Source organism: Nesoenas mayeri (assembly GCF_963082525.1).
Source record: "Nesoenas mayeri genome assembly, chromosome: 3".
Taxonomy (NCBI): Eukaryota; Metazoa; Chordata; class Aves; order Columbiformes; family Columbidae; genus Nesoenas; species Nesoenas mayeri.
The window spans coordinates 92,786,883-92,801,186 of NC_137544.1; the positions used below are offsets into that span (position 1 = coordinate 92,786,883).

General features: G+C 36.5%; 1 protein-coding gene across 7 annotated transcripts in view; it reads right to left on the bottom strand.

Moving 5' to 3' along the window:
- Positions 1-1,416: 1,416 nt before the first annotated feature.
- Positions 1,417-14,304, bottom strand: part of PPM1B (protein phosphatase, Mg2+/Mn2+ dependent 1B) — a 61,081-nt gene continuing 48,193 nt past the window's right edge. For 3 of the 7 annotated variants that reach the window (XM_080343005.1, XM_080343006.1, XM_080343008.1), the window contains 2 exons: positions 11,588-11,645; positions 3,856-5,143 (listed from right to left, as the gene is read on the bottom strand). In XM_080343005.1, coding sequence (XP_080199131.1) covers positions 4,847-5,143; positions 11,588-11,645 — 355 coding nt within the window. In that variant the 3' untranslated portion in view covers positions 3,856-4,846. Of the gene's footprint in view, positions 3,249-3,855; positions 6,345-11,587; positions 11,646-14,304 lie in introns of those variants that run through there. The other 4 variants (XM_080343009.1, XM_080343007.1, XM_080343011.1 and 1 more) reach the window with 4 other exon arrangements.

Below are 14,304 nucleotides of genomic sequence, written 5' to 3' on the forward strand. Positions count from 1 at the left end.
GGGTTACACAGACACAGGAGACCCCAAGGGGAGTTGCAACTGCAAGAACCGCACACTTACCTGGACTTCCCTGCAGAAGTGCACTGACTCCGTACTTTGTTGTGGTTTTGTCCAATTGCCTTCATCTCTGGTACCATCCCATGCAGCTGCTCACCTGGACGGGTGCAGCTCCCTCCCTCTGACTTAATTTTAGAGCTAAAAATCAGCTATAAAGACCTAAAAGCAACATGCTTTCAGTAGACAACCTTAAATCTGAAATTTGGTTCTTCAGCCCAACAAAACCCAGATTATTTGACAGATAAAAAACTGCTTGGCACTGTGGCTTTTTTTGCCAGAATACACCTGGTACCTAACATTAGGCAGCATTGCTTTTTGCTTCATCTTCCAGAAGTAAAAATTGCCCACTAAAGCTTAGTTCAATGTTGCCACTAATCTTCAGTTCCTATTGATTTTGACCAAACTAAAAACATGATTAGAATTCTGAAACCCACTGGTTCTATGAATGGAAAGAAGTGCTAATTTAGAGGGGAAAAAAAAAAGGTCTTGATTCACCTTTTTTGTAGCTGTGCAAGCTACGGTCCTTCTCTTACAAAAAACCTATATACACTTCTAGGCAATAAAAGCATAAAGCCTTTATGTCAGGGAGAATATCCACATGACAGTAAAAAAACTACACATGAAAGTGTTCATAGGACTGAAGCCTATGGATTACAAGAACTCTTAGAGGGGAACAAGGTATTAAAATTGTGGTTCATGAGGAAAGCATGCAGGGGTTATGCTGTACAGGCAGATCCAGCAATGAAATTCAAAGAACTAATAGACTTAAAGAGCTTATAGACTCAAAAATCTAGAGGTTGCTCACAAATGCACCCATACCACAGTAGCACTAGGTATTCAGACAAGTTACTACCATGCAGTATCAATAACAGAGGAATTTGTTCTCCTTTCCCACCCAGCAAAACAACTTCATTAGTAAGTTAAAAGAAACCAGTAGATGTTTTAACATGAGTGTGAACATTAGAGAAATTACTATCCATAACACTGTAGAAAAGTCAAACTTTATAGGTCTAACCTCAGATCTTTAAGAAACTTCAAGAAATTAGTTGACTAAAAAGTCAAGTTTAATCTGAATTTTTGGACTTCAAAAGAACGCTTTCCCGTAGCTGGAATAAGACTCATTCCAGCTGAACTTGAGATGGATTTGCTCCAGGAGCTCTACATGTTTGTTCTCTTGTCTCCCACAGAGCAGCCCATTTGTGGACTTTGAGTTTACTGTGACAAGGAGCCACATTCCCTATAGAACAAACACAAATCTGTCACCAAGGGACATCTCATAAATCCTATTTGATTGCCTTTTTACATAGAACACTTGCATCTCCTTGATAAATCCTCCTCAAGAAAATATAAAGCATATCACACTGTTTTAGCAATCCTTTATTGAAGATAACAAGTTGGTTATGTTCACGGTATTGTATGAAACATCACAATATCATACTGGGAAGGTACTATCAGTACAGGGTTGGACCAGAGCGGACAGTCTGAACAATAAACCATTTTGCATTCTTCATTCCCTATCTTTTAACAACCCCCAAAAAAACAGTAAAGGGACAAATACCTGTTAACATCATCATTTAGAACACTTTAACTTACAAGGCTAAAATCTAATGAATAAATAAAATATACTGTGGCAATAATCCTCTCTAGACCAAAGGAAAGAAAAAGAATCAGATACACAGTGAATCAAAATGATTGGGAAAGCTGGCCTTCGGCACCGCTATGAGAGAGCGTGTGGTTTTTACAGACTCACCATGGGGATAAAGTTACAGAAAAGTACTATGAATTCCATTTCACACAAAACCAGTTGATGACTGTCATTAGCTTAAAACTACACACAAGGGCAATTACATCCTCGCTGAAACACAGTTTAAACAAATAGGAAAATGTTTACAAGGCATCCACAGCATGTAAATCATGTACAGATGGATACATTCATTGTTTCCCCTCCCCAATAGCTTTTATTTTAGATAAATACTTTACTCTTCCCCATTTTCAGCATTTACTGGACTCATTACATGCACAACTCAAAGAAGTCAGAAAAAAGTCAAGGTTATTGCAAAAATAGAATTAAACTAAGAATCTTCAAGTACCTTACATGACAGCCACTCTGTACCATGCCCATTGCTTATAAAATGAAAGGTCATTGAACCCATGAAAATATCTCTAATATTTTCTTAATTTAAAATAGATAATTTTAAGTGTATTTATAGTAATCTCAAAGTGATAATTTGAACTTTGAAAATAATGCAAACAATTAAAAATTATACCCATATTACACAAGACTTCTGTCTGTATCTTAAGCTGAAAAAAAATAAAATCAAAAAACTATAGAAAACCACATATAGAACAAAAAAATAATCACAATTTACATTATAATAAAGGCAAATTTTCAGCATTTTTTAAAAAACCTGCAGCTGTGAGATGTCAAAGCAAGTCACTACTAACTAAATTCATCAGTTTGGTTTTAAAAGATTTCCTCTAGCAAGAGTTTAAGGGTGTGTTGTACACATGCGTAAAATTCTTACTATTTTTAGATGCCTAGAATCTTCATATATTATTGCCAAATACACTTATCTTTAAGCAAGCAGTAGGCAACATATCACAATTTGGACACCGCAGGGAAACTTAACTGGTCTGGTAATACAGGTAAAACTGGAAAAAATGAAAACAAAATACACATCTGAGAGCATACTGCCCAACTGAAATTACTTCCAAGCCACAGAGCTGCAAAGCCTTCCAACTTGGTAAAGTGAAATAAGTAACGTATCAAACAATCACTTGTACTCTCTCACGCTTGTGTGTCGCGCTTTTCATTTAGCCATAGAGTATCTTCCGAGTACACCTACAATCCCATGCACCTCAGGTACATGCACCGATCTGCTGAGAGCATCCTTCCTTCCTTCCTTCTTAGGGCCAAAGTTCATTACAGATGGAATCAGAATGCCTGAGGCTGGTAAAAATACTGTAGTACAGGCAATGCTAAGAGTGGCAATATCAGAAAACACAAAAAATGAACAATGATGGAAAATTCTAATATCTTTCTGCCCATTTCACAAAATGTTGGAAATCCACCAGAATTTTTCCCTTGTATTGAAGAAAACAGATTTAAAAGTTTTTTTTCCCCCTTTCAGAATCAAAAGCATTTTAGTAGATTTGTAAGGCTACCACGGATCTTCTAGATCTCCAGCACCCTACAGGAAAAGAAGAGGAGAAATATTACTACTCACCAACACAAATGAAAACATTTTGTTGCACCTTGGATTTAAGTGGCATAATTAAGTAGAACACTAATGTACGACAGATGACATTTTCCTTTTTGTCATACCTGCCCACTTCCACGCACAAACATTCTCTGTTCCTCAACTTCATGAGGAAATTTACTTCTATAAGACATGAACCCAGTAAAGCTATTTTAGCATAAAGACATAGAAACAAGTACTATCTAAAATTGTACTAAAACATAGCTACTGATAGATACTACATCTATGGACTACAAAAAAGGAAATTCTATAAAATACTAAGGAACTCAGCTCTTCAGGTATTCTTGGTCCACAAGAAATTCCCGCAGGCTCTTTCTCATTAAGGCAGTGAAATTTGTACCTATTTTGAACAATGATATTTTTGTGCAAGTGTTATATTATGAACTGACCTCCGACACAAGAATTCCAGATTTAACTTACGAGCACTCATTTACAAGCTTAATACAAGCTACCATCACTGTAAATTCCCAGTATTACCACTGATCTACCCAAATGCACCTACATACATGTGTTGTGCACCAAAAGACAAAGAAAAGATTGAGTGGAAGGTAAACTTAAGCAGAATAGCCAGTTTATTCATTTATATGCCTGATGTTTAACTGGAACCTGAGCAATGTTGCCCAAACAGAGGACTATGATGAATGTACCAAACCCCAAAATTACTCAAATATCTGTATCAACTAACAAACATCACGAGTTAATTTCAGAAGCTATATAAAGTTTCAAGTCATGTCAGAATGACAGAATTTCAAAAGAAGTTCACTACTTGCTTAAAAGAGTCAATATGCATACAGATATTATTCCACAGCATATTCTTTATTTTCACTTAAACACAAATTTTTAGAACTTGACACTAGGTACTACGTCTAAATACATTTTCATTTCTGGATATGTTACGCTACAACCTGGAAAGTAATAATACAGTCTTCTAGAAAATAGGTATTTATGATGAACAGCAGATACAATCTAAATTGGAACCAAATCAAACACATTTCATGAAGAAAAAGTGACAACCTGAAACGTAGTAACTTATGTAATTTAGTTATAATATAAACTATACACAATTCAAATACAAACATGCAGTATATGATGCTGAAGTAAATAAAGAGACTGAAGAATTTCTATAATTCAATTAATTTGCATAAAAGATACAATTGAGATATGAATAACTTTACAATGAGCAAACATATACCATCAAAATAATTATTTAAGAATGTACTCAAAAGTTTTAGAACTTATTTTTGCATTAGCATGTTAGATTTCTATTGTTGGTTTCACAGGATTAAAAAAAAAATAAATCAAACCCCTTAAATAGGAAGTAACTGCTTGCTACATAAAATAAGATGCAATTACTGTAATATACCACAGTAGTTGAACTTCTAAGGAAAAATGAGCTTTGTATAAACAATCTGTACAAATAACTAAAGTAAAAACAAACAGACTTCTAGGATAGATGTGACAAATGTTGAGATATAAACAAAGGAAATTACGCCAAGTGCAGCAAAGCGTTAAATCCGCTTCATAAAACATTATGTCTGTTTATCACTCATCCCTGAATCTTCATTTGAGCTCTGGATTTCAGCAAGGTGATGCCCAGATTCTGTGGGGGTGTCTGGTACGGGGTCACTGGGTCCAGCACGAGTATCTGAGGTAGATGCTGCGGCTGATCCAGAAGTGGACTCTTCTCCCTGCATCTTAGCTAGCCTGTAACTACTCAGCATCTCTTCCAGGAGGTGGCGGTAGTTCCCCCTATGATTAATTCTCATTTGCCTGAGCGCTTCCACAAATTTTCCCTGCGTTCCACTGTCCTCGGCTTCGCCAGGGTCCTTTTTTTAAGATTCAAGACCCCAAAAGAAATCAGTAGTTAAACTAGGATATTGTCTAACGACATTAAAAAAAAAAAACAACAAACGAACAGAACAAAAAAACCAAAACCAAACAATTTTTCTGACTAAGAAAACATCAGCTTTGCTCTATTTGAATCTAAACCACCTTATTAGCAACATACATCTTAGAACAGTATCATCCATGTTTCTCTATTTGAAACAACATAATAATCTAAGAAATGATAACTATTAAAACAGCATTTTTAAGCTTTTCAATATTTTGAGCCAGACAGTATCAACATGGTACATCTTTGTAATTAACTCCATCTTGTTTTAGTGTGTTTCGATAAATAGAGCTGATACTCCCCACAACTGTGGTCAGTTGTCAGTGAAAAAAAGAAGAAAATTTAAGCTTCTTTAGCCATCAGGTCACTAGTTTTAACTGTGAATTTCTGCACAGCCAATAGCAACAGTCCTGTGAAAAACTTAAAGACAATAACTAACTCTAGTGCTAGTAGTTTAGTTGAAGCATTGCATCAAAATAAATACCCAAAGTGTTTCAGAAAACAAATCCTCTACATTAAAGACTGATTTTTGCATGTATGATGCTGCCATGAAAGAAAAGCACAGCTACCTATCAGCACCAGGAGTGGTGGTATTTGAACAACGTAAGACACTATTTTCAGCACATGTGCATATAGGCTGGAAAAATTAACATATAGAACAGTTATTAAAAGTAAAATCTAAAAACCTACAGCACAAAACCTGAATAATAAGCACTGATTGAGGAATGGAGGTCTCCTTTGGAATAGAAGTTTTTGGCTACAAGCCTTCAGTTGAAAAAAATTAGGGTTTTTTTTGCAATTGACTTACACATCTATCACAGTGCTGAGACTTGATTCTAGATATCTTAAGTGCTAAAGCATTACTGTTGCTTTAAGGGAACAGTACATTTTAAATCATTAATATCTAGCAAGTTAGCAAGCTAGACAAATGGAACTGTATCTCTGGAAAGTGGCAGATTTTGCAATACATTAGAGGCAAAATCCAGACGGCCTTTTTCTCATGCTGACCTCATTTCATTGTAATCTAGTCCAAAAGCTTCATAAACTACAAGTATTGCAGTCACTCATTTACAAGCTTAATAGAAGCATTAAGACAGTATCTTGGATTCAGTAGGATTTCAGATGCTGTAATGTTCCTGGAATAGAAGTCCCAAGACTGATCAGCACAGACAACTTAAAAAGGAGATAATTCTACCACAAAAATGCACATTACTGCATATAATGCCAACCCTCTAAGTCTATTTCGTTGCATAAATAGATACATGCTTCCACTGTGGTTTGCTGGTCTTAAGTTTGGGATGTTTTGACACCCACGAACTAGCATTTTCACATTCAAATAGCTCTTCAAGAGCTCAGTGAGGAGAAGCAAGTTAAAGGAGGTAGTTTTAATGTATGAAGTGGGACTCAGGAGCACGAAGTCAGCGAAAACTTCGGCCATCAAGATGAGGTTTTGGATGTATCTTCTTAGGTTTTGACCAAAAAATACTATTTAGGTATTTATCTAGCTAATATTAAACAAGGCACCATAACTGAGTAATTCCAGTCTTTCAAAGTTTAGAGAACATCTAAATTCCTTAGTTCCTCCAGCCCATCAGTTTTGCTCTATGGTTGATGTTAGCAAATACACACCCTGAATCTCCACATTTCGCAATATTCAGATCTTTAAAAATTCTTTTAGCAGACTGAAGTGAATACTTTGCTCCCATGCAACACTGAAGAGTAAAAGCAACAAGTAACAAACATAATAGCAGCTCTGAGACTCCTGAACAATTCAAACACTAGTAGGAGTTGAAGGAAGTTGCTAGTGTTTGATATGCCAACTTGCACCTTGCTTTGCAACCTCTTTGATGGTGGGCTATTTTGTGCTTCCCTTATCAGTGCTGGCAGACAAGAAACCCAACAAACAATACGACAGGAACTGCCTCTATATGCTGTATACACACTGTAATGCAGATTTCTCTCTAATGATGAGTGGCTAGATCAGGTCCCTGAAAGCTATGATTACTGTGTTAAGTTAGCAGTTGTCTTCCTTCTTGTTCTAATTCAACTCAGTGCTACTAACCGTAAACACAAGAACAAATTTTTGCTAGCTATATTTAACATGGCATTCACACTTTTTGCACAAGTTCTGCTCTGTTAAATTATGTATATAAAAAAGGCTACTACACAGTAGGTACAGGATTTACAGTGTTTAAGGGTGTAGGAATTTAGTCCATTTACATTTTTTAAATTATCTATAGCAGCCCTTAATGACGTATGATTTATCAAATTGTCAGAGTATAGTATTAGTAAGAGAGGCAGATGATTGGTTTCCAACAAGATACTCATACACAGTTTTGAACAAATGCCACTGAAACTATTAACATAGCCCCTGTAATTTTAACACTGTTCCTTGTGTTTACAGATACCTATATACCTGAGTCGCCTAACTAGATAGTAGCCTCCTAGTCTTAAGAACACATTAAAAAAATGGTTGAAGCAGTAGAGCCGTTAGACAAAGAGTAATACTTCAACATGTTAACCGGAACACTGACTTGGTGGTATCATAACATTACAGTGGTAACAATTACTTAATTTCTTTTAAATTCCCTTTTAAAATCCGAACGTACCAAGTCGCAATACATAACACATTTCTTTGATTTCACTTTCTCTTCTAAAGGCACAAGCCACCACATTTCTGGCCAAAGTCCCTCTGCTGAAACACTGGCGACATTGCTCTTAGAGAACCCACTGCAGGGCTCTCTCCAGCCCTGGATTTACTAAGTACTTGTACTCTGCTGAGATGTCTAAAAGAAAAACAAAGAATAACCAAAATCTATGATTGCTATAGCCTGAAGCTACACTAGTGACCTCTGAATAATGCTGTAGTAAGGATTCTTTCACTCAGTCTCTCACCCTGCCACGTCTCTTTATTTAGGCTATACATTAAGGATCCTCAGAAAATACAAGTGAAGAATTGGACGAAATTAGTCTACAATCACTAGCTTGGATAACAACAAAATTCTAAGCACAATACTAACTGAAATGTTTGCACTGTTGAGTAAAAACGAAGCTAATCTAGAAAAAGATATCACCTTGGTTTTGATTTATATACTTTCTAAGAACTTATTTACAAAGTTATTCTGATCCAGCTCACAGTAACTCAGGGTAACTAGTTTAAATTTTTCAATGCTAAAAAGTTCTCTGTAGAAGGAAGTCATATTCTCAATGCCAAAAGTTAATCTGTTTAGTTTGGGTGGTTGTTTTTGTGGGGGGTTCCTTTTGTGGTTTTTAGGTTTTTATTATTTTTAGTTTTTACTCATATGCATTAATATTTTGGCAATTAATTAGATTATTTTGTTAAGGTTAAAAAAATAAAATTGTTTTAGCCTTATATAAAATCATCAGATGTAGATGGCTGCCACAGGCAGACTTTCCAGTAAGTATAGCAGTATTCTGCTCTGTGCTCTACACAGACACGTGTACACTGTTAGCTACAGATGGGGAAAGATTCTCCAGTGCAAGTCAGCGCACCTTCATGCTCTGCAGACTCAGCATCTGTGTACGAAGAATTAGGAGATACAGACATAGACCTGCTTTTCCTTCATACTAGTTTAAACAGGGGCATTATTAGTTATATTTCAGTCTCACTCAGAAATGTCATCGTCAGGATGTACTGTATGTTTCCTTCCTACCTTTGCTTCCTGTTTAAATGCAAGATGTGCAGCAACATTATCAGAGCATGTAGACATTGTGAAGCATCCGATGTTGAGTAACAGAACAGCTTCCTTCCCTTTTACCCTCTCCATGCACTAGAGTACTGAGTTCAAAGGACTAGGATCACTACATACATACCTGGAGTTTATAAGTAAGACTAGCAAAGGAAGTAATGTTTTTATCATCTCAGGGATGAGGCCCACTAAATTCATCCACTTCAAGGACACTAAGATAACAATTCCCACTTGGGGGAAGTACAAACAGGAATTGCATCCTTCACCCAGTGGCACACCCTCCTCTCAAACTGCTCTGGGTCAGAATCACTTAGGATAAAAAGAATAAAAGGTACTGACTGGCAAGTGATCACTTACCCCAAGATCAAACTAAAATGTAATCTTGCTTATTTAAAGAATCATCCAAACCATTATTGAGATTTGTACTAAATACCAACAGAAGGTAAACTTCACAAAGTAGTCTGGAGTGTACTGCTCACACTTCATATTAAAGAAGCCAAATTAAAAGGAGTCAAGACAACTATCCAGGGATTCTAACAGCAATAAAGGTCAAAGCTATTAATGGTAATGTGTTAAAGCTCTATTATTTTATGATTCACTTGTATATTTGGTTGAGTTACCTCATTTTATTAAATCATAGTGGATGACGTTCAAAAATTTCCCAGAAGGAGCCATTACAAAAGGAAGCTATACTGTATGTAGGACTTCCAGCGAGCTTGCATGGCTATTGAAAAGTACATCTGGACTCAGAGGTGCATCATAAATGCAACTATGGCATGTGATATTTCTACAAAGTTGCCATTAGACAAACTTTTTTTTTCTTAAAAACCAGCCAACTTATAAAACTGATGCCATAATCTTCAAATAAGCCACTTTCACCAAAAACTTTAACCCCAAAGCAGGAACAAAATTAAGGCTAAATATGAAAAGCAGTAGCAGGCTGACAGAAGTGCCGAGTTACCTGAAGGACTAAAGAAGCTGAAAAGAGGAAAATTTTTTTCTAGCTTATTTTAGGGTACTGCTGCACATTTATTGAAAGTAAAATGAGAAATGGATACTCTATCACTTCCAAACTAAAAAAAGGAACAAATCCACAAACATAAAAAAGTTTAAAGATTTCTTCCCTATTTGTACTCTAACAGAATAGTGTCTGCTTCCATCTACACAAGCTTCCTACCTTAAGAGAATAAACCAAATATAGGCAGCCAAGAGAAGACAGTGGGAAAACCACAATAATAATTGTGGTGAGACTGCATATTCACAATCTCAAGGCATACAATTGATAATTTCAAAGTATTTAAAAGAAAAGCTGAGATCACCCCAACACCATTCATTGTAATGACTACCTGAGGACCTTGTAGCCATCTCAGAAGACAAAATATATGACAAAATATTTACTAGAAAATGAATGTTACCTTCACAGATTAGTTCACATAAACTGTACAGAAAATGACAACATTTGTACAAACCAGTGAAGTTTTTATCAATTCTTCAGTTTTCCAGAGACTTTTTAAAAAATATATTTAACCACAACTGATATGAACAGCAGTTATTACTCTTTATAATAAGGACCATCTAATAATCAGGCCATTTTAGAAACTGGAACTGAAGTAACTAAAATCACCTCAAGCTCTCCTTAGGACATGAGGATATTAAAAGATAATGTAAGCTTGAAAAGAGTAGTCAATATTACTTTCGTTATCTTTTATGTTCAGTGTCCCAAGGTCTTCTAAACTTACAGAAGACAACAGGCAGTGTGTTTGCCCACTCTTCTACTAGATTTCTGGACAGCAGACATAATACCTAGTTAAGTAATGAATAAGCCAAACATAATTTTTGACAATACTAGACTATAATTAAGAAAAACCCTCTGCATTGTTGCCTGTCCTGGTTTCGGCCAGAATAGAGTTAATTTTCTTCCTAGTAGCTGGCACAGCGCTATGGTTTAGGTTTAATATGAGAAGAACGTTGATAATACACTGATGTTTTAGTTTTTGTTAAGCAATCAAGGACTTTTCAGCTTCTCATGTCATGTCAGGTGCACAAGAAGCTGCGAGGGGGCACAGCCAGAACAGGTCACCCGAACTGGCCAAAGGAATATTCCATACCATATGACATCTTGCTCAGAATGTATTTTGGGGGAAGATGGCCAGGGGACCTACTACTTGGGAACTGGCTGGGGATTGGCTGACAGTGAGCAAGTCCATTATGCATCACTTGTTTTATATATCCTTTTACATTGTTACTATCATTATTCTTTTCCCTTTCAGCACTATTAAATCACCTTTACCTCAACCTAGGAAGTTTACCTTTCTTCTGATTCTGTCCCCCCATCCCAATGCAGGGTGGGGTGGGGGATGAACAAACAGCTGTGTGTGGTGTTTAGCTGCTTGCCAGGTTAAACCACAACATTGCCTCACAGGTTTGACTGCAAAAGCAGCCATCAATTGAAAAGTCTTTCAGAATTGGGTGTCAGTTTGATGTCTTTTTGAGGATGAAGTTCTATATCAGTTCCATCCAAAACAAGGTCAAAATGAACTGTATGCTACAATACATATTTTGTGTTTATAATCCTTTATTGGCAGGGATATACACTTTTGCTTAATGTATGACACTAATTTTGACACTGTCATTAACAAAGAGGTATAGCAATCAAAATGGGAACTTACCGCCTCATTTTCTCTGTGTGGATTCAGCCTACTATACACAGCTTCAATAATATTACGCCTGAAAAAAGAAGTGTTACAAGAATTAAGCACCATGGATTTCAAAACACTGAGAGCTTAAAAAGTTTGATCAGAGTAATAATCTAAAAGTGTTTAAGGTGTTTTTCTTTTAACCTACCTCTTAAAATCATGAAGCCCAACCTCAGTGTCTTTACTCACTTTTAATATAACACTTGGGGATTTAGCAGTAAGTCAGGATTTGTAAAGACTAAGCAAGGCAAAGCATTTTCTTACCTTACCCTCCCCACAGTCGACCCCCTTTACATCTTTAGAAGTTCCAGCCTCATAGTAAGATTTTGCCAAGAGTAACATTTAAATCTATATTTTGTTTATTGCAACAAAATTCTTCAAGTTTGCTGGTTTTCTCGTCTTATTTCTGCATGTAGAACTTTAAGACAGTTTGGGTTTTTTTCCCCCATTTTTATTACATATACACAGATTACTACTTGCCTATGAACTTTTGAAGCGTGGTGCCCAGAGTATGCAACTCCTGAAATGTGTTGTCCAGTGTCTATTCACACTGTAGAAATTAAAACCCAAATGCCACTAGCTAGACATTTTACTGGCAGTGCCATAAGGCCACACCATCATGGGCAGGCAAAACAAGCACAAAGCGCTACTCAAAAAATAAAACCCAAAGTATAAACAGACTTCAGAGAGGAAAAAGGTTATGTCCCTGTATCTTCAAATCATAGTAAGAACTGAGAAATGTTCAGACAAGTATAATAAATATGATCAAAATTATTGACAGCTTCAACAAAAAAACTGCTACATAAACTAAGACTCTCAAGTCTGGAAGTGGCCAAGATCTACAAAAATGATGTCTTACAGAACGCAGATAAGCATTGACTGTTGACTTTTCCAAATACAGAGCACAAGGGCATCAAACAAAGACATCAGCAAATGTCTCAAAAATACACAGTGATGACTCTTGGTGCAACAGAACTTTCTGGCCCAGAATACTGAGGATGCTAAAAGTTCGATGAGGGTCCTTCTGAAAATATCTAACTTAATGGAAGATAAATTCTAAGTCACTAAGTACATAAAGAACTTCAAGATCAGGAAGCACCTCAGCTGTAAGAAGCCGAAAACCAAAATAATAAGGACAGGGGAGGTATTCTACATATTTTCCTCATTTTATATTCTTCCCTAGGCACCTACTTCCAGCTCTCCTGAGGACAGGACACAGAGCTAGAACAACCCCTGATATGATCTAGTATGACACGGTTCTTATGTTCACATCAGGTGAACAAAAGCACATTCAAAACAGAAGAGTTTCAGTTTTTAGAGGAATATTGCAAGTACCTCAACTTCTGAGACAAAATAATAAATCAGGCAATCTCAGTTCCTAGTGTCCAGCATCATAACATCTTTTTTCCAGTCATGATCCAGCATTTAAAACAGTACCTACTAAAATACTCAGAACTCTGGGAGATGGTTTGCAGGCCAGTGTATGCAAGAGACAGTGCATCAAATCTCAGGATGACCACTAACCTAAAATACTGGAAAGACACTGTCTTATCACATGTTCAAAGGCAATACATGTTGATGATGAAATCAGAATTTATCTAGACACACCACACCAAGACAAGTAGAAGGTAGGCACAACTGATTGACAAGTTGAAGCCTCAAGACAATGTGGTATATGCAATTTGTGCCTGTTCACACACAAAGGTTCTTGGCTGTGTCTCAATGAGCTCCAGGAAAGAATTTCAGAATTAAACTGATAGTGGCACTTGCAAAAATTATGGTATAAAAAGCCTACCAAAGAACACAACTGCTCCAAAGGCAAATCAAGTTAGAGTCAAAGCTTTAAGAATTCTGCAAAGGTTGTGTGGCTGAGCTGTTGCACGGGATCCATCAGCATGGAAAGAAGATTTTCCTAGAGAAAAGTAACTGAATCTTTATGCTGATGATACAGGAGTGGAACTACTTCAGAGGTTCCTGAGGTTTGCAAACATAGTCTAGTCAAGGTAACATCACATTGTATGAACTGAATGCATACTAAAAACTATGAGCAACTACAACTGCTGCTAAAAATCACAGATGTCAGCCACCAAGGAGCTCTTTCTGCAACCTGTTTGAGCCAGGTCTTGGAGTTCAAATAGAGGACAGAGTGTGCATTCTTCATGTCCTGGTAACTTCACAGGATAAAGGATCCCAAGACCAAGAACACTTTCTCGCTATGAAAAAAATTAAGTCACACAGTATGTGGGTTTGGGTTGTGTAGTCACACTTTTCCAAAACTTCCATTCAGGAGCTCAATCCTACAAGTAAACTAAATACATCACTGCCTGACTTTCTATAAGCTTGAAGGACAAGAAAAAGTCACTCAATGCTGTATGATATCCTCTTAAAAGAAACGGCAGTTAAACCTCCTGACGTCAGTTTTCTGCAACACAGGACTTTAAAAAGTAAAATGGAGAGAAAGGCATAAAAAGACAAATTCTAAACCTAAGCCTATTAAAAAGTAACACAGGTCACAACAAATTAAAATAGAATTTATATGCAAAGGTTCCAGAATAATGATGCAGTGCACTACGCAGTTATTAATAAGCAAAACAATGAAACACACCAACTCATTTAGCAGCTGGGAGGCACTAAGAAGAGTAGAGGAAAAGGCCTCTACAAGTGGAGGAAAAGGCCAGGAATGTACAGGT